We start from the raw sequence: 24,362 nt of genomic DNA on the forward strand, positions 1-24,362 counted from the left end.
TTGAGGAGGTTTCTACAAGGATTTTAAAGGCGAGGTAGCATTGGTAGTGCTATAAAAAGCTTCAGAGACAGCATATGTTTTGTAAATAGTGAGGGGTAAGATCATCCGCACAGTTGGCACACAGAGGTGTAAACAAAATATGATCCCACATCAAGAAGGGTCAGGCAGGTTTGAGGTGGAGTGGGGTGGGTTAAAGGTTGTATTTCATATCCCTCTACATGCAACAGGAAAGTAGAGTAACCTATAGATAAAATATGGCTCACAAGATGTCACGTTCAGTCTTTTGGCAAGACCAGCCTTAGGTTCAGGGCCGGATATTTTCAGCCAAGACCGGTTCAATAGCTATTGAGAGAGACAATGAAGCCTGTGACAACATTTCTATGATCTTGTAAAAGTTATTTTGACCGCAGCATCCACATTTCTTTTTTATCTGACTGTTTTGAATAGACCTACCATTGAGGGTAGGGTCAAAAATGATCAAAAGCAGGGGTAAAATTGTCAACAGTCCCAAGGGCAAATGGCTTGTATGTCATGCCTACACGCCATGACATCCCATCGTCTTGGTTTTTCACACCATCAGCATAGGTTATATTTGTTGCCACTAGGTGCTTCTAGCATGGCTAGGCTAAGGGATATCTGCAACCATTACAACAAACATCTTCCATTAGAGTAAGATAACCCAAACTCCGCCCACCCAATGCAAAGGAGTCTGTTCAAGGTCTCCTAAGGGGGTGTTGCCCCCTCCTTCTTCTTGTCTTTCTGTGGCATTTGGTGACGGCTTGCATGAGATGTGCGCTACCGCCATCTACAGTGCTAAGGCAGAGATTCTTTAAGTATATAGAGATATGCCAATGTAATAGGTTGCTATGCACCTAACATGACCAGGTTCCGGTCTGCCTAAAGGGGCGTGTCATAATACTCCTAGCATTGAATAGAACTTAGGTCTGCCTAGGTCTGCCTAAAGGGGGATTTCCCCCCTCTCCCCCTTGCAATAATAGAACCCGGAAACAATGGGCCAATGGAACCTCTCTCTCTCTACTCCAGTGTTTCCCAACCTTTTTTGTGTCATGTACCCTCTAAGCCTTTTTGTTGCGTCATGAGTACCCCCTAACTCATGTTTCACATCACTTTTTCTATTGCAGCATGACTATGCTCCATGCATTTGTTAAAATTACATTTTTCCAAGTACCCCCTGCAGTGTGCTCGCGTACCCCTAGTGGTACACGTACCCCTGGTTGGGAACCACTGCTCTACTCTCTCTGGCTAAGGGAACTCCATTCATTCTCAAACGTAAGACTCCAAAGGTCTCCTCTCCTAACCGAAGGTCTCCTAAAGGGGCATTCACCTGACATCACATCACAGGAAATGCTTGGGCTTGAAGTATCTGACTCTAATAGAAGATGTTTGATTATAATATCCAACAGGATTGGTTATTATGTGTGCAGAGAAACACACAGTTTGGTACACAGGCATGACATCCAGGTCCTTCAGTCACAATGTATACCAAAACTTCAAATTAGACTTGGAGAGTAATGAAGACAAGGTGTACCACTAACGGAGGAAACAAAGCAATATCTAGTCATTATAAGGCCCTCTGATTTTTACCCCTTCCATATTAACCAGCTGTGACTCCAAACTATGATTGGCAAAATTTAATTTTTGGCAAAGGAAGATCCCTTGATATGAAATTATATATGGTTAGCAAACACTTCATTGCAATTGATCAGGATGAGGTATAAAAACACGATAGGAAGACAATATCCCCACTGCCTATTGACAATATCTGCCCAGTTGTCATTAGTTTGTTTACTTGTGGTATAAAACAGGTATTGTCATTTTATAAAAAATAAAAAAACAGAGTTTTATCACAGAGTTTATCATCTTTATTACCTTGCTGCCATACTTACAAAAAGCCTTAAAAAATGCATCAAACATCAAACCCATAAGTTAGACTGTGACCAAATCATATATGGCAATAGAGAAGACTTGAGTCATTGACCTCCTTTTTTGTTTAGATACGATATGCAGTAGGCCTACATCAGGAATGCCAAACTCAGGCCGGGGGCCAAATCTGACCTGCGGGCTCATTTAATTTGGCCTGTGAGATCATTTCAGATGTCTATTATAGTAGGCCCACATATTCCATATAGTAACACGACTTTAATTAACAAAATGTAGTGTCTCACAGGCATATGAGTGGGCAGAGGACAGTGTGATAGCTCACCTCCATATACAACAGGATATGCACATTCACATTTCAACAACAATATATGATGGGAGTGCTTGTGAAATTTGTCTCTAAGTATTAAGTGCGTGCTTGCACAATTTTGCCCAATTTTTTATTTAATAAATATTGGGTTCAGCCCATGACTTTGTCCCAGATTTAGATTTTGACCCATTGTGAATTTGAGTTTGACAACCCTGCAGTATTTTGCTATACACTACAGTATCTCTGTACATTAGCAAATCTTTGTCACAACACTTTAAATTACCCTGACCCTGTCAATCTAATTATACCACGTCACAATGTACTTAAAAAGATGAAGAATATTTTACATCTAATCTTTTCAATTTTTGTCTAAAAATTATCTATACAACTTCTGAAACATGGCATCACATGGCTGTCATCAATTAATATTCTATTACTTTTTTCTGCACATGATATCACGATCAAAATAAATAAAACAATACTAATACATTACTTAAAACCAATGTTAAAAATGTAACACAAATGTGGGGGGGAAAATCAGTCAAATCCATAATTGATGAAGTCCTCTGCCTCACTATTGTCGTACAAGAGGAACTTGATGAGTCTCTCAGGAAGGGGTAGTGTGTGCATATGCCTTATCCGGTGGCGACCAACCAGCTCATGGATCCTCAGGCGGCTCAGGTGCATTAGGGAGTGGAGCGGCTCTGAAACAGTCAAGCATTAATGAAGATTATTTCTAGAATTCGTCATTGCAAGACCAGAACATCGTTAATTCCAGGTGTATGGGTGAAGGTATAAAGTTTGCACCCCTTAATTGAACAAGGATGTTTCAGACACGACTCATAACTATTATGCGCCTCATAATCTGATGAAGGATTCATACCCAGAACATGATGACTGAAATTAATTTTGTAAAAGGATCAGGCAGCGCTCTCAACACCTTGTAGAGTAATGTTCTACACTGGGTGCTTAACTTTGTCAATGAATGAACTCAAATGAATAAAGAAGCAGTCATCAGATTTCTTTTGCTTTTTTAATCGCCTCACAAACATTCCAGGCTTGCACCCTCTTTCAGTGTGAAATGGCAATTTCACACTGAAGAAGGGTGCAAGCCCGAAACATTTGTGAGGAATGTTTTTGGAAAACATAACCATTTGTCAGAGTTTTATGTGCAGATAAAACACAAACAGATTAAATACTAACTTGTTTTTTCCTTGATGTGTGCCCAGTCCTTGTTGGTGTCCAGAATTTCAATGAGGCGGGAGCAGAGCTTAACTTTGCCCGTGTATTCGAGGAGGAGCTCGATGATCGGGCCGGCCCATGGAGTGTTATAGGGATCAGCCAGCGTCTCACAGAACTGAAGGGAATTAACACAGCACAAACACAACAGAAAGGGGGCTGAGAAATAGAAAATGTTGTTAATTTCATATTGTTTTCAGTGCCCCCCCGATACCCCATTTGGCGCCCCATCCTCCACTGTGGCCTCACTCCTGCCAAAAAAAGAAGGTAAAAACTCTTGAAAAAAATGTTAATACTGGATAATACCAGAGTTTCGTGATGGTACCGCCCCCTCTCGGGTGTCGCCTCGGGCAGTTTCCCCACCTGCCCCTGGAACTATTCCACAGCTTTAAGACAACCTCTAGTATGCTAAATTCTCAAATGATTACAATCACTCCATCAGGTGAAAAAAGCATAGAAAACCCTAAAAACCTGGGGCGCTGTGACGCAGCACGCTAAGCCCCCCACATTTGGGCTTGCATGCCCACAGGGACCCCGGTTCGAGTCCGGCCGAGGTCATTTCCCAATCCTCCCCCGTCTCTCTGTCCCACTCGCTTCCTGTCTCCATCTTACATTGTCCTATCAAATAAAGGCATGAAAGCCCCTAAAAAACGAAAGAAAGAAAACTATAAAGCCCTGACCTGCACTGCTGTCTCATGTGGAGCCTCAGGGCCGTGTAAGTGGAGGCTGTAGCCCGACGTGCGGTTTCTCTTCACGGGGGGATGTGGGAGATCTCCGTAGACGCACTCAAAACAGGACGCCGCGTCGCACCCGTGGTCCAGCAGGAGCTTCATCATGGCGAGGTGGTTCATGACGAAGAGGAGCGCTCCGGGAAAGACGGTGGCGTGCGTCGGCACGGTGGCGTTCACGTTGGCGCCGTACTCAAGCAGCAGTGACACCATGTCTCGGTCTCCGCTGCTCAGAGCGAAGAAGAGAGGGTTGAAGACGTCCAGATTGGGGTCTGCGCCAGCCTCGAGCAGCATGGACACGGCCTCCCAGTTGTCTTGACGCACGGCGAAAATGAGTGCGGTGCTCCGGCGGTCTTCGTACTTCAAGGAGTACGCCGGGGACAGCGTGGCGTTGACGTCCAACTGTGCCTGGATAAGGATCTCCAAAATGTCCTCCCTGTCGCACTCGGCTGCAAGGTGGATGGGACTGATGCCGCTTTCATTTATACTTCTCAACTCGGTGGCTGAAATCAACAAGGCCACGACCCTGAATCAGAAAGAAAATAAGAAAAAGGAAATCCACAGACATGTTACAGACTTACAGAGTAAAATTTGGGTGATGATGGGTCAAGCATACAATGTTATATTTTTCAAGTCGTCTTCATGAATCTCAAATGGGTTAACCCAAACCCTAACCTTAATTAATTATATTTGGCCTATTGTAATAGACTTGAACTTAATAATGCACAGCAGAGATTTGTAAAGTAAAAGTACCCGCACACTGTCCATTCCACCAACAAACTTTAATACAACGTTTCGGTCATCCGACCTTCTTCAGGTTCAACTTTACCTGAAGAAGGTCGGATGACCGAAACGTTGTATTAAAGTTTGTTGGTGGAATGGACAGTGTGCGGGATCTCTTTTCACTTGACTGACAACCCGGCTGGGATAACATCCTACGCACCTGCCCAACTACAGAGGTGTGCAAAAGCGTCTTTATTGAACTAAAGTAAAAGTACAAAAACTCTTAGCTAGTATATCTACCTTTGTACGTACAGTGGAGTAACTGGTGTATGAATGATGTAAGAGCATGTGGTGTTGTAATTACATCAATAAGAGTACTTCAACTTCTTCTTTATACACTAAACAAAGGTGTAGGTCAGAGGGCTTCGGCGTTTCGTTTAGTAGTGCGAAGGTGCTCTTTGGTTAGACATAACTTGGAGATGTTTGATGAAATCCAAGGCACTCTTCCGTCTTCATTAAAAAAACTTTTAACATGTTTCGGCCAAGCATTGGCCTTCATCAGGGCTTTTTCTTCTTTATACACCTCTGGTGCACAAAATAATCAAAAATAACCTGAAAGTACCAACCTCTCATGGCCATTCTTGGCAGCGATGTGAAGAGGAGTTAGTCCTGTGACATTGAGGAGGTTGGCGTCTGCGCCATGTGCCAGGAGTATCTCCACAACTTCCTCATGGCCCCATCTGGCTGCTTCAAACAAAGGTGTTGCTCCATCACTGGCACTCGCGTTAACATTTGCACCTTAAGGGAAAAGATGAATAATTACTGTTGTGCGTCATTGTTATGAAAAAGTGGAGAACTAGAGAGGCGGGTCAACTATGCCGTTTGGGTAACGTTAATTGTTATGCTTTGTTATGGTCATACCAAGTCTCGAAGAGATTCGAAAGTTGACGATAATCAGGCTACAATGACTGCCGAGTCGACTAAGCTTACACTTACCGTGATGAATTAGGCAGCTCAACACTTCTGGGCACCCTCCCTGGGCTGCGGTGAACACAGGCTCAATTCCCCAACGGCTTCTAGCATTCACCTGGGCTTTGGCTCTCACCAACCGCTGGACGATGGTCAGGTTCCGGTAGGCCGCGGCCTCGTGCAGTGGCGTCAGCCCATTCAGAGTCGTCCTGGTAGGGCTGGCTCCAAATCTCAGTAGGAGTTCAACTATTTGTTCACAATCTTTCATACAAGCTGACAAAATGCAAAAAACAAAAAACAAAAATGTATGAGGGTCTATAAGTGCACATACTGTACGATGGGACAAATTGACAATTGACATTGGCTACCATTGTTTGATTGCTCAAGGAACTTCTATTATTAGGCTGAGCCCACACATTTTGTGTATCTGTTCGGGCAGTGAAAGTTCTATAGAATTCTGGGAGTCTTGCATTGTTATAGAATGCATTCTTCTTATAGAATGTTCAAAAACCCACACTCTTAAAAATAAAAGAATGAAACCAGTGAAAGGAAGCAAACATACCGACATAGATAGGCGTTTCTTCATGTTTGTCAGCCAAGTTGGGATCTGCCCCCGCCCGGAGAAGACACTCTACACAGTCCACTTGCTTACGATGGACAGCTAATAATAGGGGCGTTTGCTTATGCACAGTTCGCCTGTTGAGCATCTCAGGGAAGGCTGTGGTTGACGCCAGTGAAGTGAGGGGAAAAAAATCACTACGTTAGAGGGATCAATAATGGTACGGACATAGCCACAAATGTAAATCAAGTGTGATAGTGAAACATTTGAATGGAAAAGGGCAATTGAACGCACAAAAGACATACCTGCAACAAGTAGCTTCAGACAATCCAAAAAGCCATAGTATGCAGCCTCGTGCAAATGTATGCAGCCTTCCGCACTTTCTTGAGTCACAGATTTTAAGTCGGCTGTTTCCAGAAGTTCCTTCAGAGTGTCGACATCATTCTCCCAGATGAGTTTGTTTATTTCAGGGAAATCCCTGAGGAAAACACATAATGTAGAACTTGTTTTTCTAAACTGTTACAGTACATTCAATGACTTGCGTGCCAAACAACATACACAGGGTTGTCGTCCAGGGGGGTTAAATGTGACTGAGTCACCAGGACCCCATGTATATAAAGGGGCCCCACACACAGTCTGATTTATGTACTAGATATATGGCTGTTGGAGTCCATTGGAGCTGACTTTACATAGGGCTCCCAATGTGCTGCTACGCCCCTGAACATACGTACACTTATGCTGCCCAGCTAACTTACCATTTTATTTGCTTTTGTCTCACACTACTCTAACACTATCCAAAGACTTTAGTTGGAAAACACCATGTAAAGGTGGGCAGTGTTGCCAGATTGGGCTGTTTCCCGCCCAATTGGGCTGCTTAGGATGGCCGTGTGCGGGTAAAAATGGCATTTAGCAGAAAAACCCGCCTGAGATTTTGTGCTTCTAGGCGGATTTTGAGCATTTTTTGGGCTGGAAATCATCAGCCTCATCTGGCAACCCTGGAGGTGGACAAACTTAGGGCCAGGGACTAGAGCCTTAAGAATCTAAGACTGAGGTTCTTGCGAGTTTGAGATTAAGCATATGCATTTCACACTGTAAAACATTGCAGCCAATTAAACGTAAAAAAGTAAGTTGCCCTGCTGCCTTAAGTTTGTAAATTAAGCAGCAGGGCCAACTTACTTTACAGAGTCAATTAACCTAAATAACATGGGCATAATTTAGGTGTGAATGGTGAGGACATGTCCATACCACTTTTGAGATAAACCTAGCTTGTCCCCACCTCTTTTTCCACAAATGTAATGCAAAAAACGCATATCCGGACAATTTGCCATTGAAATGTCCCCATGTCCCCACCGCTTTCCAAGCCAAACCTACTCCTTTGCTAAATACATTTCATTCCAAGATTTGATACCACCTTTCAGATAAGTAAAACTAGCATAGACAGTCTTCCAGTGCTAGGTTTAGACATTTGGTGCCTTCTTGGCTGTCTCCAGAGCTGGTGTGTGAATATGAAAATCTGTATACTGTACGTATTTGATAGCACTTTCGGTCAATTGTGTAAATGGGCTATATAAATGTAGACAAAGCTAGTAGTTAATACTGTACTTCTTGGCTAGCCTGATTATCATCGACTTTCAATTCTCTTCTAGACTTGGTCTGACCAAGAGCATAATAATTAACATTTCCCAAATGGCATGGTTGACCTGCCTCCCTTGGTTCGCTGATGGTTTTTTAGCTTCCAGACAAAGTGGGAGGAGTTCCCTTTTTTTCGGGAGCTCAGAAAGTACTTGCATTGCTCTTGACCTGACTAGTTGCAACACTGAAAGTGTTGCGTCTCTAGGAGAGCGTGGCCTGGCTACTTCTTGGCCCCCTCCCTTAACTTCTTGACATCACATGTTCAGGTGTGAAGTGTCAATGCCACACCTCCCCAGAGAATGATGACCTGTCATATGCCAAGGTGTGAGTGGGATTCAGTTGAAGGAGAGGATTGTGCACATCCCAGGGAAAGGTGCAGGACGAAGGCCAACTGTAGTTTTCAGAGTGAAAAGTCTGCATACTTAGAATCCTTTTTGTTGTGTTTTATTTTTTCATGGCAGGATAACGTTTCGACTTCAACAGTCTTCTTCAGATTGGTCTGATCTGAAGAAGACTGTTGAGGTCGAAACGTTAACCTGCCATGAAAAAATAAAACACAACAAAAAGGATTCTAAGGTGTGAGTGGGAGTCATTATGGTCCTATCTCAGGAAGTTTAACCTTTCATCATCAGCACCATGACAATCTTCTCTTGAATCTTCGCTCTACCTCACTCCCGTTGTAGTTTGTAAAATACGTAACATTTGCAGTCAACACAAGATATTTAGCGGTGCCATGTGGACCAGTTGGTGCGCACATGTGTTTGTTATGAACGTATTGAGGAAGAGAGGTCGTTTTGACGCTTTATTCTGATTGGGCAACTTAAGAAGATGCAATGGGCACTTCTCAAAGCCTAGTGTTCTAGCCTTGGTAGGACGAGTAACGCCCATTTTCACGCCATCACAGCTGGCCAAGTACTGTTCCAAAGTGAAGCCTGCTTCAAAATCTACCAAGTGCCACGCTCTTGATTCGTAGCATACACTTGATTAATCCTTGCCGACACAAAATACCCAGAATCCTTCACGTCTCCATGCTCGTGCTAGGCACTATTACAAGTGTGGAAAGCCATGCATGTTTAAAGGTACACTGTGCAAAAATGACTGTACTTGGGCCATACTAGAAAATATTAGTTCATTACTTTGTAAACGTTAATGAAAAGATCAAATTTGGCAATAGGCAACCCAGTTTCAATGAGCAGCATAGTTGCAGTACCTTTTCTGACCATTTCCTCCACAGTGTACCTTTAACCACAATATATGGTATATTGTTGTTTCCACGATGTGAATAGCTTCAAATAACTCAGCACAACTTGGTCATTGTTTGTGCAGATTGCGTTTGTACTGTATTGCGTTTCACAGCTTTTGACTACAGACACTAGCTTTGCGAAAAGCCCAATGACTCTGCTAAACCTCTCTCCCATCCAGGTCACGGCAGCAGTGGAACAGAGGTCACCCTGTGCAGTTCAGACCTAGTCTCGAACCCACAGCCTCACAACAAACGCATGGCCAAATCAGGTAAAAGCCAGGCCCATAGATACTGTAACTCATAGCATATTATGTCTGAGGATACAGTATGGGGAACTGAACCAGCATTCCATGCCAAGCTCTGCTACATGGCAATGGTTTGCTTTTTTGCCAGTACCAGTCTTTCAAACCAGTCTCTTCTTACTTTTTAGAAATGATCCACCAGGGTGTGAAGTTAGCTACCATTGGATCTCCAAGAGTGGAGAGGTAACCACCCTTTTGTTTGTATTCACTGAGCACAACAAAAATAGGAAATAAACAATTGTTATACACATAATTGCAGAGTGGTAATAATGTAAGGACAATTTTTACAGTAACAACTACACGTGAAGTACACTCTGTCTATACCAAAGCTCAAATCAAGAAGGATGGTAGTTGGATATAGGTTGATGTGGAAATCTACAATATATAATCAGTATATTGCATATTACTCTTAACTTTCCTGATTAGTCAATGATGACACAAGTGTTGAAGACTTCTCATTTTAAATGAACAGTATTGCTTACTTATAGCTGGTTGTAGCCTCCAATGAAGTGCTCAATAAGGGAGAGGTATTGGATGAGAAATAAGTGGGTGGGGAAAAAGATGAAGGTGTGGAGTACTTCGTCATCAAGGCCTGTATCTCGTCCCCATGTTGGGAGGCACTGCAAAAATACAAACAGGAAACAGATCAGGTCAGACCTGTAAACTACAGTTAGAACTTTTATCTTGTTTCTGTGTTGAGAATCCCTCCAAATATCAGGTGCGGCCATTTTTGTTAAGAGGTTATAGGCTTTGAACAGAGCAAGAGATTTTTTTTCGTACTCTTTTTTCAAGGAATCCCATGACCGTTAAAGGAAAAGTCCACCCTTTTTTTTGCATTATTCATGAATGTGCATATTATTGTCTTCTCAGTATTTTCAGGACTTAGATTTATTGTAATCATAATGATTAGCATAGCTTAGCATAATCACTGGAAGTAAATGGGAGCATTAACATCAAGCCACAAATGATCACATGACTAAATAGCGATGTTGCACTGTTTTGCACTATTTTACATTCATTTTAAAGTAGTTTATAAATACATTTCATAATGTTTTGTTTGCTCCCATACACTTGCATTGCTGTGCTTAATTTGGCTACACTGTTAAACTGGACAATGCAAACACATAGACGAAAAATCATATGTAGGCCTAGTCTCATATTTTACCGGGACTTAACTACATACAGTATGAGCAATTTCTTAAATTGAGGTGGACTGTCCCTTTAAAGAAAATATGACTTAAAAACAACTTTCCGCTTATAACTTTAAGCAACAATACTCACTATTTTGAGCTCCTTGTGGGTGTGCGGTACTTCTCCATCAAGGCGTCTATACTCATCTCACCAGGAGGGGAATCACTGCTAATTACAAATAGAAAGCAAGCAAATGTCAGATCTGGAAGACGTATTGTCTTAAAGGAACGATCCACCCATTTTTGAGTTTCACATATTTGCAGAATTTCCAAGCATTACTCATGAACGTGCATATCATTTTCTTCTCAGTGTTTTCAGCACTTAGATTTATTGGATCAGAATCGTTAGCATAGCTTAGCATAATCACTGGAAGTAGATGAGGGCAATAGCATCAAGCCACAAATGATAACAGGACGGGATTAAATAGCTGTTTTTCACTCTGGTGAATTTCAAATTCATTTTAAAGTAGTTCATAAGTACATTTGTTTTGTTTGCCCCCATAGACTTGCATTGCTATGCTTAATTTGGCATAGACAACAATGATATGCGCATTCATGAATAATGCTTGGAAATATTGCAAAAATGTTAAAATCAAAAAGGGGTGGACTGTTCCTTTAAAGGGATGCGCCACGCTCAGGTCAAACTGAGGGTCTCCCCACAGTCCTGTGACTTAAATAAGTGGGTGAAAGTGTTTTCTCTGCGATCCAGCCATTGTCCACATCTATCAGCACTGACCTCAGTTTGGTTTCGTGTAGTAGCCTAAATGTGCATAGTAGCTGCAGTCTTCCGTCGCCATCAAAAGATTTGCTGGATTTTTTTCCCCAAATTACTTTCTGTGTACTGTACAATCACATAGAGTGCAAATCAACAGAGAGGGCTTGATGTGGTCATTTCGGTTTGGGAATTATTTACAGAAAAACAGCCGTCGCACACCGCAGAATCTCATTGGGGTCCACACACCACGGAACATCATTGGGAAACCCCAAATTGGTGTGTGCGTCGGCTGAGTTTTTCCACACTGGGAAATAGTTCCCAAACCGAAATGACCAAGTCAAGCCCTCTGTGATTTGCACCATCATTTGCACTCGATATGAATGTACAGTAGGCCTACATAGAAAGTAATTGGGGGGGAAATCCAACAAATTAATACATTCTGGCTGAAAGCTTTCGATGCCGACGGCAGACAGCTACTGCTACGTGGAACCAAGCTATGGTCAGTGCTCATACATTCAGACAATGGCTGTGTCGCTAGGAAAACACTTCCACCCACTTCTTTAAGTCTCAGGACTGTGGGGAGATCTCTCTAACCCATATAATACTCACTATTTGGTGCTCGTTGTAATTTCCAATAAGGAGCTCCTTCTGGGTGAGCCGTACTTATTCATCAAGGAGCCTATACTCATGTCACCAGGAGGGGAGTAGTCAATATCTTTATTCCTTTTTTTGGATTCACTGCAAATTACAGAAAGAGAAAGCAAGCAAATGTTAGATCTAAATAATAATAATAATAAATAAACAGTTATCGTTTTAAAACTCACTCACTGTCAAACCCTTATAGACTACTACAGGCCTAATACTCACTATTTTGTGCTCGTTGTAGTGTCCAATAAGGAGCTCCTTCTGGGTGAGCCGTTACTTGTGGGTGAACCGTACTTATTCATGAAGGAGTTTAGACTCCTGTCTCCAGGAGAGGAGTAGTCAATATCTTTATTCCTGTTTTGGGATTCACTGCAAAATACAGAAACAGAAAGCAAGCATATGTCAGAAGATCAAAAAAAAAAGGTATCGTCTTAATACTCACTCACTGTCAAACCTATACAATACTCACTATTTTGTGGTCTTTGTAGTGTCCAATAAGGCGCTCCTTGTGGGTGAGCCGTACTTATTCATGGAGGAGCTTAGGCTCCTGTCTCTAGGAGGAGAATAGCGATCACTATCTCTTCTCCTAGTGTTTCGGGATTCACTGCAAAGCACAAACGGGAAGGGAATGTCAGATCAGTAGCCTATAACAAGAACATAAAACACATCCTAAAACAATTGCGCAACACTCTGTTATATTCCAGGTTAGGTTATCTGGCTAATCCATGTTTTCAACAGAGTAGCCTGGCTATTGCGACTTCAACTCTTTGCAAGCGTTAGTCTGCCCAACTTGTCTTGTCCTGTAAACCCACTTCTCATTGGAGGAGCCTAAAGGCGGGCATACACAGTGCAATATTCTCAATCGTGGGTATTAACCTCACCCCTGATGCCACCAGGGGCCGCATCTGAGCGCCCAATCTCTGTGTGACTATCTATGACTTATGCTAGACCCAGCCACTATGGACCTTACGCATCTAAGAATCCTGGTCCTAACCTACATTGACCTTATGACTCTACAATCTCTATCTATCTCTTCTTCCTCTGCCTTCCTGCTATTTCTGCCTCTCCTCTCTACCTCTCCTTTTAAATCCATCTCTAACAATGATGTTTTTTTTCCCATTTGTTAAGCACATACATGCCTTGTATGATACAGTGCTATACTACAATTATTATTATTATTATTATTATACGAGCCAACAGTCAGATGCGAGCAGAATGCTCCCACTGTGCGCCATGAAAGGCATATTTCCCGGGTCTGCAGAGGGAACACGCACACCTGAGATAGAGATGAGGACGCGCTCAAGAGCGAATCGTGCTGCCCTATCAATTTGTGCATGTGTAGTGTCAAATCGGGTCGTAGCACTGCTTTAACTGTGCGATTTACTCACGAGGGACGACCAGGATTTAAAATAGTTTAGATTTTCTTGCGACCCTACGACTGCACGATCGTGAGGTGAAATCGCTTGTCGTTAGTTACCCCATGTACACTACACGATGCAGACTCACGATTGACCTGTGATTGAGCAAAAAATCGTCCCAACTCCCAAGAAGTCGTGTGAGTGACAAATCGTGGTAAAATCGGGCAAAAAGTCGCACACTGTAAGCCGGGCTTAACCTATGTCCATGACATGCCTCTGTATATTAATAGCTGGCGCTAGCCTACCGTCAGGTCACTGTTTTCTTTCACTTATTGCCAATGGCAGAACTAGTGTGTCTTTAAACTGCATTAAACAAAGCCTAAGCCTGGGAAGATTTAAAAGATTCTTTGTCAAGTCTAGGAGTAGACCGTCACTCTGAACTAACTGACTTGACAAAGCCTTGACAGAGACAATTCAACCGGACATAACTTTTGCAGTCAACACAGTGTTGTCAGAATTTGTTCAAGTGCTGAGGTACTTGAGCTGAGTTAGACACTTTGGTAACACTTTACTTGACGCCGGTGTCATAAGCATGTCATTACAGTGTCATAATAGTGTCATAGCACAGTTATGCATGTGTCATAAACATGTCCATGTCATAAACATTTTATGACTGTTGGCCTTAAGTGACATTTGGTTATGGCAAAGACAATCCAAGGTTGTCTTTGCCATAACCGAATGTCACTTAAGGCCAGCAGTCATAAAATGTTTATGACATGGACATAATGTTTATGACTTATCTATGACTGTGCCATGACACTATTATGACACTGTAATGACATGCTTATGACACCAGCGTCAAGTAAAGTGTTACCGACACTTCTTTTAGACTCAGGCTTGACTCATCATTAAAAATAAAGACAATGACATTTCGTACACTGGCTGTGAGAAAGGGGCCGTCTCCAACCCCACCCTACGCCAGGACTGGCCACCAGAGGAAGACAAATAGGCATCAGGAAAATGTAAAGTGAATATGCGTAACATTATCTATATGTAAATTTATAGGTTAAATGATGTACATTGCATGAAGTTATGATCAAAAGTAGTGATGGCAGTCTGAGACTGAAATGCCGGAGCATGTTTCAAACCATTGACAGCGGCAACCATAAAACCACTGTTCCGAAGATTGCTTAAAGGGGTATGCCAATATTTTGGGGCTTAATACAGTTAAAATCATTGGCCAGGGTTTATGAAGGTGGTTAAGTGTCTTATTTTTCATGTAAGTTGTTGTCTTGCTTCAAGACAATTTAAAAGAGGGAGCATGTCGCTAAGCTAGTGAAAGTCTATGGATCCGTGTAGCATGCTACATGCTACAGTGATCCATTGACTTAATGGATTAATAATGCTGTGTCTTAACGGATAAAAAAAACCCTCATAGTTTAAGCTTAAAGTGTACCTCCTAAAAAGTGGGTTGTTCATCTGTCATCATCATTTATCAAAAATGAAAACACTGCAAAACTCACTATTTTGTGGTCTTTGTGGTGTCCAATAAGGTGCTCGGTGTGGGTGAGTTGTATTTACTCATGTAGGAGCTCGTGTTTCCAGGAGAGGAATAGAGGTCATCTTTTCTCCTGTTTCCATGTTCAGAAAAAAAGCAAGCAAATGTGCACAGAGATGACACACTGACACAAACTCTGAATTTAAGAAGAACTCTGTACACTTGTGAGGATTTTCCCCCACACAGCATGGATTGATATGGGAAAGTATGAAGAATGTACTGTCTGAATGTTTCTGCATGGCACACTCTGAGAAACTTAAATAAATCAATGAGAAGACACTAAAGGGCTTAAAGACTTTGCAAGACAATATATTACTCAGGTGCTCATCTGTACCGGGTGAAGTGTAAGTCCAAAAAAGGGAGGAAAAAGCAGAGGCTGATGCCCTGATGAAGGCCAATATGGCCGCAACGCATAGGCCCATGTGTTTTTAAACAGAATTGCCATGTTTAATTAAAGGCTTTTTTATATATTTTTTATATTTTTCAAATCTCAGAGTGCCTCTGCTTTTTCCTCCCTTTTTTAAATAAATCAATATTTGATTTGGGACTGCTCTTCATTGGATGTACTGTAAGTGCAATTGTACAGTAGGTTTAACGGTACAGGTAAAGGATTAATTATTATTATTATGATTAAAGGACACTAACCTCCACGGTCTGTGGAATGTTTAAAAAAAAAAACATAATACTTACAGTAAAGAGCTCCTTGAGGAAGAGCTGTACTTGCTGCTCAAGTAACTTGGACTCTTATACTCTCCAGGAGAAGAGTAGCTGTCTTTAGTCCTGTTTGTGTAGTCACTGCAAAATAAGATCAGCGAATGTCAGCAAATATGTAACCCAGTCCAGGGGCTGATTGTACATAGGGCCCAACATTTGCTGCTACCCTGACCCAGTCCATTCATTATCTTTTGTTCAAATCTCCAACTATCAGCTCCACTTGCAGACACAATAGGACATGCGGTTGCAGGTTTGATCAGCTCATGAGTATAGTGAGAGGAACTGTGAATGTGTTTGCAGCCTACAGTATAACGTCTACTCCTGTTCAACTGTTGAATGTTCAGTCAATCAAAGCTTACACAGTCATGCACCTAAAGAAGGACAAGGAACAGATTTAGGCATCTTCACAGACTGAGATACGGAGAAGGTTTCTCCCCTCCCATCAGTCTTTTCCCCCATAATATTCACCACTGTAAAATGGGCAGTGATATAATGATAGTAGCAAGGTCTTACTACACCCTTGTTTGCTGTTGTACCGGTTGGCTGGTAACAAGATTAAATCCCTGGCCTACAGCCGGCCAAGACGTAACATGGAAGGATTTTTTAACATTTATTTTTGACTGGATTGCTTACGTCGGCAAGGCCAGACTATTGCGTAATGGTTAGGGAGTCTGAAGGTTTTGAATCCCATACCATCCATGGCTGAAGTGCCCTTGCAGAAGGCAACTAATCCTACAATGCTCCACGGCCTGTAACCAATACTCGGTAATAACTGTAAGACACCTCGGATAAAAATGTCAGCCAATTGTAATATAACTATAAATACTTACTATTTAGTGTTCCTTGTAATCTCCAATGGAGAGCTCCATGAGGATGAATTTAACTTGCTCAGAAAAGTGACTGTGAGAGGCGAATAGTTGTCACTAGTCCTGTTGGTGTAGTCTCTCTTGCTAGCGTAGTCACTGCAAAATATGATGATGAAGAAAAGATTTAAATTATTATAGTCGTTCCACAGTAGTATGTAGTATTGTGGCATTGCAACTATGCAGTTCATTGTCGCTATGCTGCCCATTCCCAAATGTGATTTCATGATTATTTAGAAATAACAAACTTATATTTAATGGTCTGACCAAAGTACACAACGTTTTGCAGCAAAAGATGTATATTATTGGAGATTCAAAATGGCAGCCAAGAATAATTAGAAATTGATGGTGGTGGAAAATACTCATGAAAAAGATGGCATTTAGGAATGGGCAGCATACATTCTGGAAATAAACTTCAAAAAAGTACATACTCTACCTTAAAGCAAACGTCTAAAAAAGATTAGGCCTATGTTTTCACAAGTCTTTACCTGCCTTCAACAAAAGAAACAATTAAACAAAGAGGCTTACTATTGGGCATTCTTTGTGGTCTCCGAAGCACTCCTCAGGGGCAAGTTATACTTGCTCAACAAGGATGACAAGCTGCCATCGTCTCCGCTATACAAAAAGAAAATGACCAGGGAGTAACAAAAGTGGCAAAAGTGTGACAGTATTATAGATTATATCATAATATTATAATAGTATTATATTGTAATATTATTCTAATGGCCTTTGAAAAAGAGTGTGTTGACATTGGTTCATCATTTGTTTCAAGTTAATTTTTTTTTCTTCTAAATTGACCAAAATCCATGAGAAGAGAAGAGAGAAGAGATCCATGTCTCCCATCTGTAACTGCAATGACCTCCATGACAAAACAAATACACCTTTTTTTTGGTTGTAATTTTAGTGTTTTATGTTTGCCCCACAGTCCAACCTGTATAGCACCTGAAGCAATAAGACTTACAATTTAGAGGTTGTTGATGGGGGCCTGAAGGGCGAGTTGTAGTTGTGTCGCGAAGAGTGCATCTTCTTGTTGCCCGCAAGAAAGGAATGATTGTCAATCTCTGGTTTCCCCTGTCTGAGCGCACTACAATTAGAAAAAAGTAAAATATGGCAAATGATATCACAATAATCTCTGTTTATTATCATTATCATCATCTTACTAAATGGAACAAAATGACACTATATTATGGCAGATGACTGGATTGCTTCTGTGTACCAATGGACTTTTTTCAATATTTGATTCTATCATCTTTTGTTTTTCATGTGCTTCCTTGTTTGTCTTGTCAGGAGGGTATTCCAAGAAAAGAAAGTTAACCTACAAGTGGCAAATCTGCTGATAGCCCACCCTGTGCCATTTAGGTAAGAAAATGAGGATTCTTCTATTAGATCAATGTTTCCTCCACCTCAAAGTTAACGTAACCTGGTTTACCACTAGTTTACCTCCAGATTGTTTTGTTATGCAACCTCTTCCATAGCAGTGGGCAAGAGACTGTGGAAAAGTGTGGCTATTCACTCCCCTATCCACATTTTTCAACAGGCACAGTAATCGATCCTGCAATCCCAACACCAAGACCCTATACTACATCTGTCCCACATTTTCTACAGATGACAGTTCCAGTATGGCTGAAAAAATGTCAACAACTCTACGGTATGCTTTTGAATGTTCCTATACGACCTCTTGGTAGCTTGATGTTTGTCCATGGTCATAGAGCATGATCTCTGTAAAATAATTAATTTACCCCTTGAATTCTCCTCTCAAGATGCACCTCTTGCAATCAATTCAAAATCAAATTTAAAATAATCTCTTGATCTATTCAGTTCAGGTTTTAGGCAGTTCTACCATGGGTATAAGCACCATGAGGAGGATTTATGTCTTTAAAAACTCAACTTGTGTGATTATTTTTGCAAGGTGACGATAGAGCAAATTGCAGGTACCCCATATGATGGAATGAAGTCCTGGCAGAAAGACCTTTGTACAACAACTCATTTATTTGTTATAGGCCTATCTATATTTCCTTTTAATACAATGACAAAATACCATAAGATACTCACACAGGTTTTTGCCATATGCCAGTTTTATGTTCTATTTTTGTTGCCAATCATATAATGTAGGCCTATATCATTTTATTACACCATCAGGAATCCTTTCCTAAGCAATTGATTTAGTCAGTCTCTTTTGCCAATAGGATGTTTGCATTTTCACTTCCCAATCAAATCTCACACACATCCAAATAAGACTGGTTTTGGGTGCAGGTTCAAAAAAGTTAAGTCCATAGGTAATGGGAAAAAAAAGCACACCGGTGAGCTCCCATTTAATCCATTTCATTTCTGTGTGACGTTTCAGGCCACCCTGGCCCTTCCTCAGACTAAAAGATTTCACTTTCAATGTGACTTTCAGACAGACTTTCTACAGACCGGCTTTAACATACAGTATACTTCTCTTCCCTCAACCCACTGTCACCATCACCATAGGCATGCACAGTCACAGATGGGGATGAGGTGGTGCAGAGGCATCTGCCCCTTTGCCCTACTGGACAGAAATTGCCCATTTTGAACTTTTTTTTTTGTCACAATGTACTGTGGTCCATGTTGACATGAGGATCTACAAATGCTTCGCAATAAGCATGTGACAATAATGACCTGATATAACATATAGCCTATAGTTTCAGAGACGATTGCTACGGGGAGATGGAACACTCTGCCGCCATATTGGCTCTTGTTAGATATCTCTGATAGTGTAGTAAGGCAGCCAGAAGTTCCACATGCACGCCACTGACTGTCACCAACTTCCTCCTGCTTGCTGTCAGGCTTTTTGCACCTGTCTCCTTCAGCGACATGTCTGACAGCTCAAATTTCATCTCAGAGGACGGGTACCAAAGTCAACAAAGAATTTCATGTATTTCACATAGGCCTAATGGTTTTCATGAGGTGTTTTGAGCTCCATGTTCATTGTCCATCATGTTATTTAGCCCACTTGAAATGTTCATATCACCATGAAATACAATGCTTTTTTAGCATTCCAAAAAAGGAGGAAAGAGCAGAGGCACTTTGAGATTTGAGGAAACATATTTTTTCAAAGCCTTCAACATAACATGCCAATTCTGTTTAAAAACACATGGGCCTTCTGAGCACCTGCATGACTATAGTAACATTTGCACAGTCTCCTGAGCACTCTAAGCCCTTTTGTGTCCCCTCGTGTTTAACAATATCTTGCCAATTTTAAAATAGCACAGGAAATTGACAACATAGTTGTCAAATTCAATTGTGCGTACAGAGGTGACGAACCTCACCTTTTTGGTGCTGTATGACAACAATGTGGATTTCTGGTAAATTTACTATGAACAGTAGGCTATAGGTCTACACATTCTAAATGTCTTCTGTAACATCAAATTGTTGCTTTAAATGGTATGGCTCAAACTTGATACAGTGTGGATGATACATTATTAATGTAATGCCATAACACTAAACTAACTATCCATAGGCCTACATGTGAGTGCAAATGAAAACAAACATTGCATGGTGGTTGCATCAGTTGTACAAGTCTGTTTTTACATCTGTAGGTGTTTACATGCCTTCATGGATACAGATGGAGGCACATGGGGATCAGTCCGACATGTCCTCAGCCTAACTCTACATTTGAAGTTAAGTTACTATGACACCGTTTTATTTTGTTTCATGTCAAACCATTCCACAGCAAAGCCAGACGGCAGTTCACTTACCAACAAATATGGTCTCCCTTTTTTCCAGAAGTTATTTCAGTTATATTTTCAGAGATCCTTAGTGTGTGAACCTGTTACAGCCTTGGGTACCTGTGACTGACTGTCTTCTGTGACTACCTCTCTTGTTGAAGCCTATAGCACGTCCCAAGCTAGCACACGTATGGGTGTATGGAGTGTTTTGCTTTGCTAGCTGCTGATCCCACTGTATGGGCTGCTTCTGAAATGCTACACCTAGCACGAGAAAGATCTCTTCTCATCAGCGGGAGTCAAATGCCATGGGTATGTGAGGGATTGCCAGCTCACATGCCTAGTGAAGTTGTAGTGAGAGGTGGGCAAAACTTTTGAATAGGCTTTTGGTTTTATATATATATATACTTAAAAGATATTCCATAAAATGTGGCATGTGTGTGTGGTTATGCAACAGAAAGTATTATCTTCAAGTCTCCCCCCAGGCTACTTTTAGTCCTGAAGTCCGAGCCCTACTGTCTCCTCCCACTTTTTGACATGTGCTTCTGCCTTAGGACGAGTTCAACATGCTCTCATGCTAGCTAATACTAATCAGGGTGGTGTAAGTACAATACAGCAGAAATTGATGATTTGAAAAGTTTATCCAGATACCTTTCCTAGCAAATAACAGTAACTAGTGTTTCTGTCATTGAATAAAGTTTAAGAAACACCCAAAAGACCATGCAGCCATTCACCAGGGAAGGCAGGCTCCTCTCAAGTGTTTTGTGACCAGAGAGTGCATGCTGCATTCAAAAGGTCACTGGGGGCAATCTTTTTTGAGTAGAGTAGAGTAGAGTAGAGTAGAGTAGAGTAGAGTAGCTTTATTGATCCCGGGGGGAAATTAAGGCGTCAAGTAGCTTACATAAATACACATAATGCCCACATGGACATGGACAGACACATCTAAAACAGGTAGTCAGGGAGGGAAAAAATAAAGACCCAAAAAAAAAAAAAGGTAATTGTGCAGAAACATATTCTGTGAGTTGGGGTAGACAAATGTGCAAAAAACATACTCTGTGAGATGAGGTAGACAGGATTAACATGACCAGAAATGAGTGTTGACAGATACAACTATTATATAGTACTGTGGAGTAAAAGTTACAGGTAAGACATAAATATAGTATTTAAAGTAGAACCTATCCTGGTAAAGTGCATTAAGACAATAAGTAAAATTATTTGAAAGCAGGTAGTCTACAGAGAATGATAGGGGTGAAATTTCTCACAAGTCACTGTCTAGTACACTTTTATTTTTCGTTGTTATACTGTTTTGTATGTGATTATTTAGCCTTGTTGTTCATGCTTGTGAGGTATTTGGTATACAGTCAATACCATGAAGGAAACATCCCTGGACACTGGGCTGAACTCTGCAGCTGTTTGCTAAGAGCATATGCGGCTTAGTGGCTACATTGCAATTGTAACGTCAGGAGCATGAAAAGTGGTGTGAACCACTGGTGGCTTAACCAACTGTACTGTACCCTTCTCACCTCTATTTCATTGTGTTTTGTTGGATGAATCTGTACGGCTATTTTTCCTTTTTTGCTGCTAAAATGGACGTTGATAATAATATTGAATTCATTAATTATAATTGAGAATGTGTTGTCTCATTGTGTTTTACACTGCCGCAGCTATAATTATTACATGACCTCAATAGTTGCTGGTCCTTCCGGACAGCTCCCAAGCAGACAGTCAGCGTTCTCACGATCAGGAACACATTCACATACACATGTTCACATGCGTGCTAGGCATGTTGTTACACAGAGAGAGAGAGAGTGTGACCTCACTCATCCTTCCTATTCTACCACATTTAATCACTTCTGCCAGTCAGTGAGTTACAATTATATACTCAGACATAGATACCTGTGTCATCAGCATTTAAATCATTAAGCACTCTACCAGTTACTGTTAACCAGTGTTAATTTCGTCAACCATGACTATGACTAAAATATTTCGTCAATGCCCTTTTTTGATTTTCATCATTTAGACTAAGACTAAATTTGGAAGGCAATGACTAAAATATGACTAAGACTAAAATAGATCGTCATTGTGACTAAGACTACGACTAAATAAAAAAAAGCTGACAAAATGAACACTGCTGTTAACAACACAATGCAGTAGTAACATCAACAGTGTAAAGGTTTCCAAATGCAGTTAACAATTCATGTTCTACGGGATGCCACAGTGTTGTACTATGTGGTTTATTTGTAAGGTTTTTATCATGTCTGACTAACTGGAAGATATCAAAGGAGCATTACATGGGCATACTGTAATTTTTTTGTTTAGATTTTGATGCATTTCCCCATTCATCCTGCTTTTTAAAAACACGTTCAAAGCAGGTTTGTTATGTCTGAGTTGTTAAGTTTGAAATGCTTACCCTACAAAGTTTCATATTCACTTGAAAAGTGCAGACATGCATGTTATACTGCCAGTGCCCTACATCAATAGGTTGTAATAAATACATGTAGGGCAACCATGGGAGCACACACACACACACACACACACACACACACACACACACACACACACACACACACACACACACACACACACACACACACACACACACACACACACACACACACACACACACACACACACACACACACACACACACACGTAGCTTTGTGCAGAAGAAATGTTACTCAGATCATATCAAATTCAATCAGCAAACTAAACTTAAATTGCAACACACTGTAGACACTGACATTATTTCCATTCACTTTTATCATTTAAAACACATTTAATCCTTTCTGCTTCTACACCAGTGGTTCTTAACCTTTTTTGAACAAATGCCCCCTTGACCTCATCACAAGCCTCCCGGATCTCATAAGCTCGACAACGCCCCCTTAGTATTGAAAAATTAAATGGACTAATGCCCCCCAAAGGCAACTGCACCGTCGTCCCCCGTCCCCCCCGTTGAGGAAAAACACTGAATCCTTCGCTTTTATTTTTTGTTAGGCTAATTGTATTGCCTCCACAATGCAAAGTATATGCAAACATAGCTTTTTCCCACCCTTTTTGATTTTTTTTTAGAAATATGGATGTCATGCATAAAGATTAGTAGGGTTGGAAAGGGGGGTCCACGCGCACCCCCCGGCTTTTTTTATGCCACCTGATTTTTTTGTATCTTTAAAGTGTCTACTTTAAGAATTTGACAGGTGCCAAGCTGAAATCATGTCCCTTGGCCTTCATTTTTAACCATTTAATGCACCTGACAGATTGAAACAATGAAAGAGAATAGGTCATAACTTTTGAAGCAAACTACATACAGAGACAAATTGACACATTTTCCCATACAATATTGACCTGAGGAATGAATCTAAGTGGTTATTTTTGACTTTTGACCACATATAAACAGCATATTTGCTCATAGAGCAATAAAATGACCCAAGATATGTAGACACTCAACTATCTTTTCATTCTTTTGAGTTTTGTTGTCTTTTTTTCACCACCTGCTCTTCCTTTATCATTTGCAGTGTAAATGTGAGTATTATATCAGATATTAAGCTGAAATTATGACCCACAGTCTCCATTTTTGACCCTTTAATGCGCCTGACTGAAACCCGACAGACTAAAACAATGATACAGAATGGGTCATAACTTTTGAAGTAAACTACATACAGAGACAAATGAACACATTTTCCCACACAATATTAACCTGAGGAATGATATTAAGTTGTTGCCTTTGTCATTTGACAACATTTGGACTTCATTTTTGGTCACAATCGACAATAAAATGGCCTAAAATATGTAGACATTCAAGTATCTTTTCTTTCTTTCGAGTTTTATTGTCTTTTGTCCACCACCAGCTCCTCCATTATCATTTGCAGTGTACATGTGACTATTATATCGGGTTTAGGCTGAAATAAGGACCCACAGTCTCCATTTTTAACCCTTTAATGCACCTGACTTGAAGAGATTGAAACAATGATACAGAATGGGTCATAACTTTTGAATTAAACTATATACAGAGACAAATGAACACGTTTTACT

The 24,362-nt window shown here is 41.0% G+C and overlaps 1 protein-coding gene across 3 annotated transcripts; it reads right to left on the minus strand.

Annotated features, from left to right (window-relative positions):
- Positions 1 to 1,860: 1,860 nt before the first annotated feature.
- Positions 1,861 to 17,753, minus strand: LOC134469341 (ankyrin repeat and SOCS box protein 2-like). 3 transcript variants are annotated; one of them, XM_063223539.1, is made up of 18 exons: positions 17,609 to 17,753; positions 17,176 to 17,262; positions 16,615 to 16,746; positions 15,761 to 15,865; positions 15,036 to 15,143; positions 12,624 to 12,758; positions 12,377 to 12,523; positions 12,119 to 12,247; positions 10,886 to 10,960; positions 10,087 to 10,224; positions 9,726 to 9,812; positions 6,733 to 6,905; positions 6,431 to 6,586; positions 5,896 to 6,141; positions 5,526 to 5,697; positions 4,129 to 4,702; positions 3,413 to 3,566; positions 1,861 to 2,913 (listed from the first exon to the last, which is right to left on the minus strand). In XM_063223539.1, the coding sequence occupies exons 1-18, from the start codon at positions 17,668 to 17,670 to the stop codon at positions 2,747 to 2,749; spliced, it is 2,847 nt and encodes a 948-aa protein (XP_063079609.1). In that variant the 5' UTR covers positions 17,671 to 17,753; the 3' UTR covers positions 1,861 to 2,746. The 3 variants fall into 3 exon arrangements, with proteins under 3 accessions (XP_063079609.1, XP_063079607.1, XP_063079610.1); XM_063223537.1 differs by having other exon boundaries at positions 10,886 to 10,963; XM_063223540.1 differs by lacking the exon at positions 9,726 to 9,812 and having other exon boundaries at positions 10,886 to 10,963.
- Between the last annotated feature and the right edge of the window lie 6,609 nt (positions 17,754 to 24,362).

Source organism: Engraulis encrasicolus, chromosome 18, assembly GCF_034702125.1.
Source record: "Engraulis encrasicolus isolate BLACKSEA-1 chromosome 18, IST_EnEncr_1.0, whole genome shotgun sequence".
In the NCBI taxonomy this organism is placed as follows: domain Eukaryota; kingdom Metazoa; phylum Chordata; class Actinopteri; order Clupeiformes; family Engraulidae; genus Engraulis; species Engraulis encrasicolus.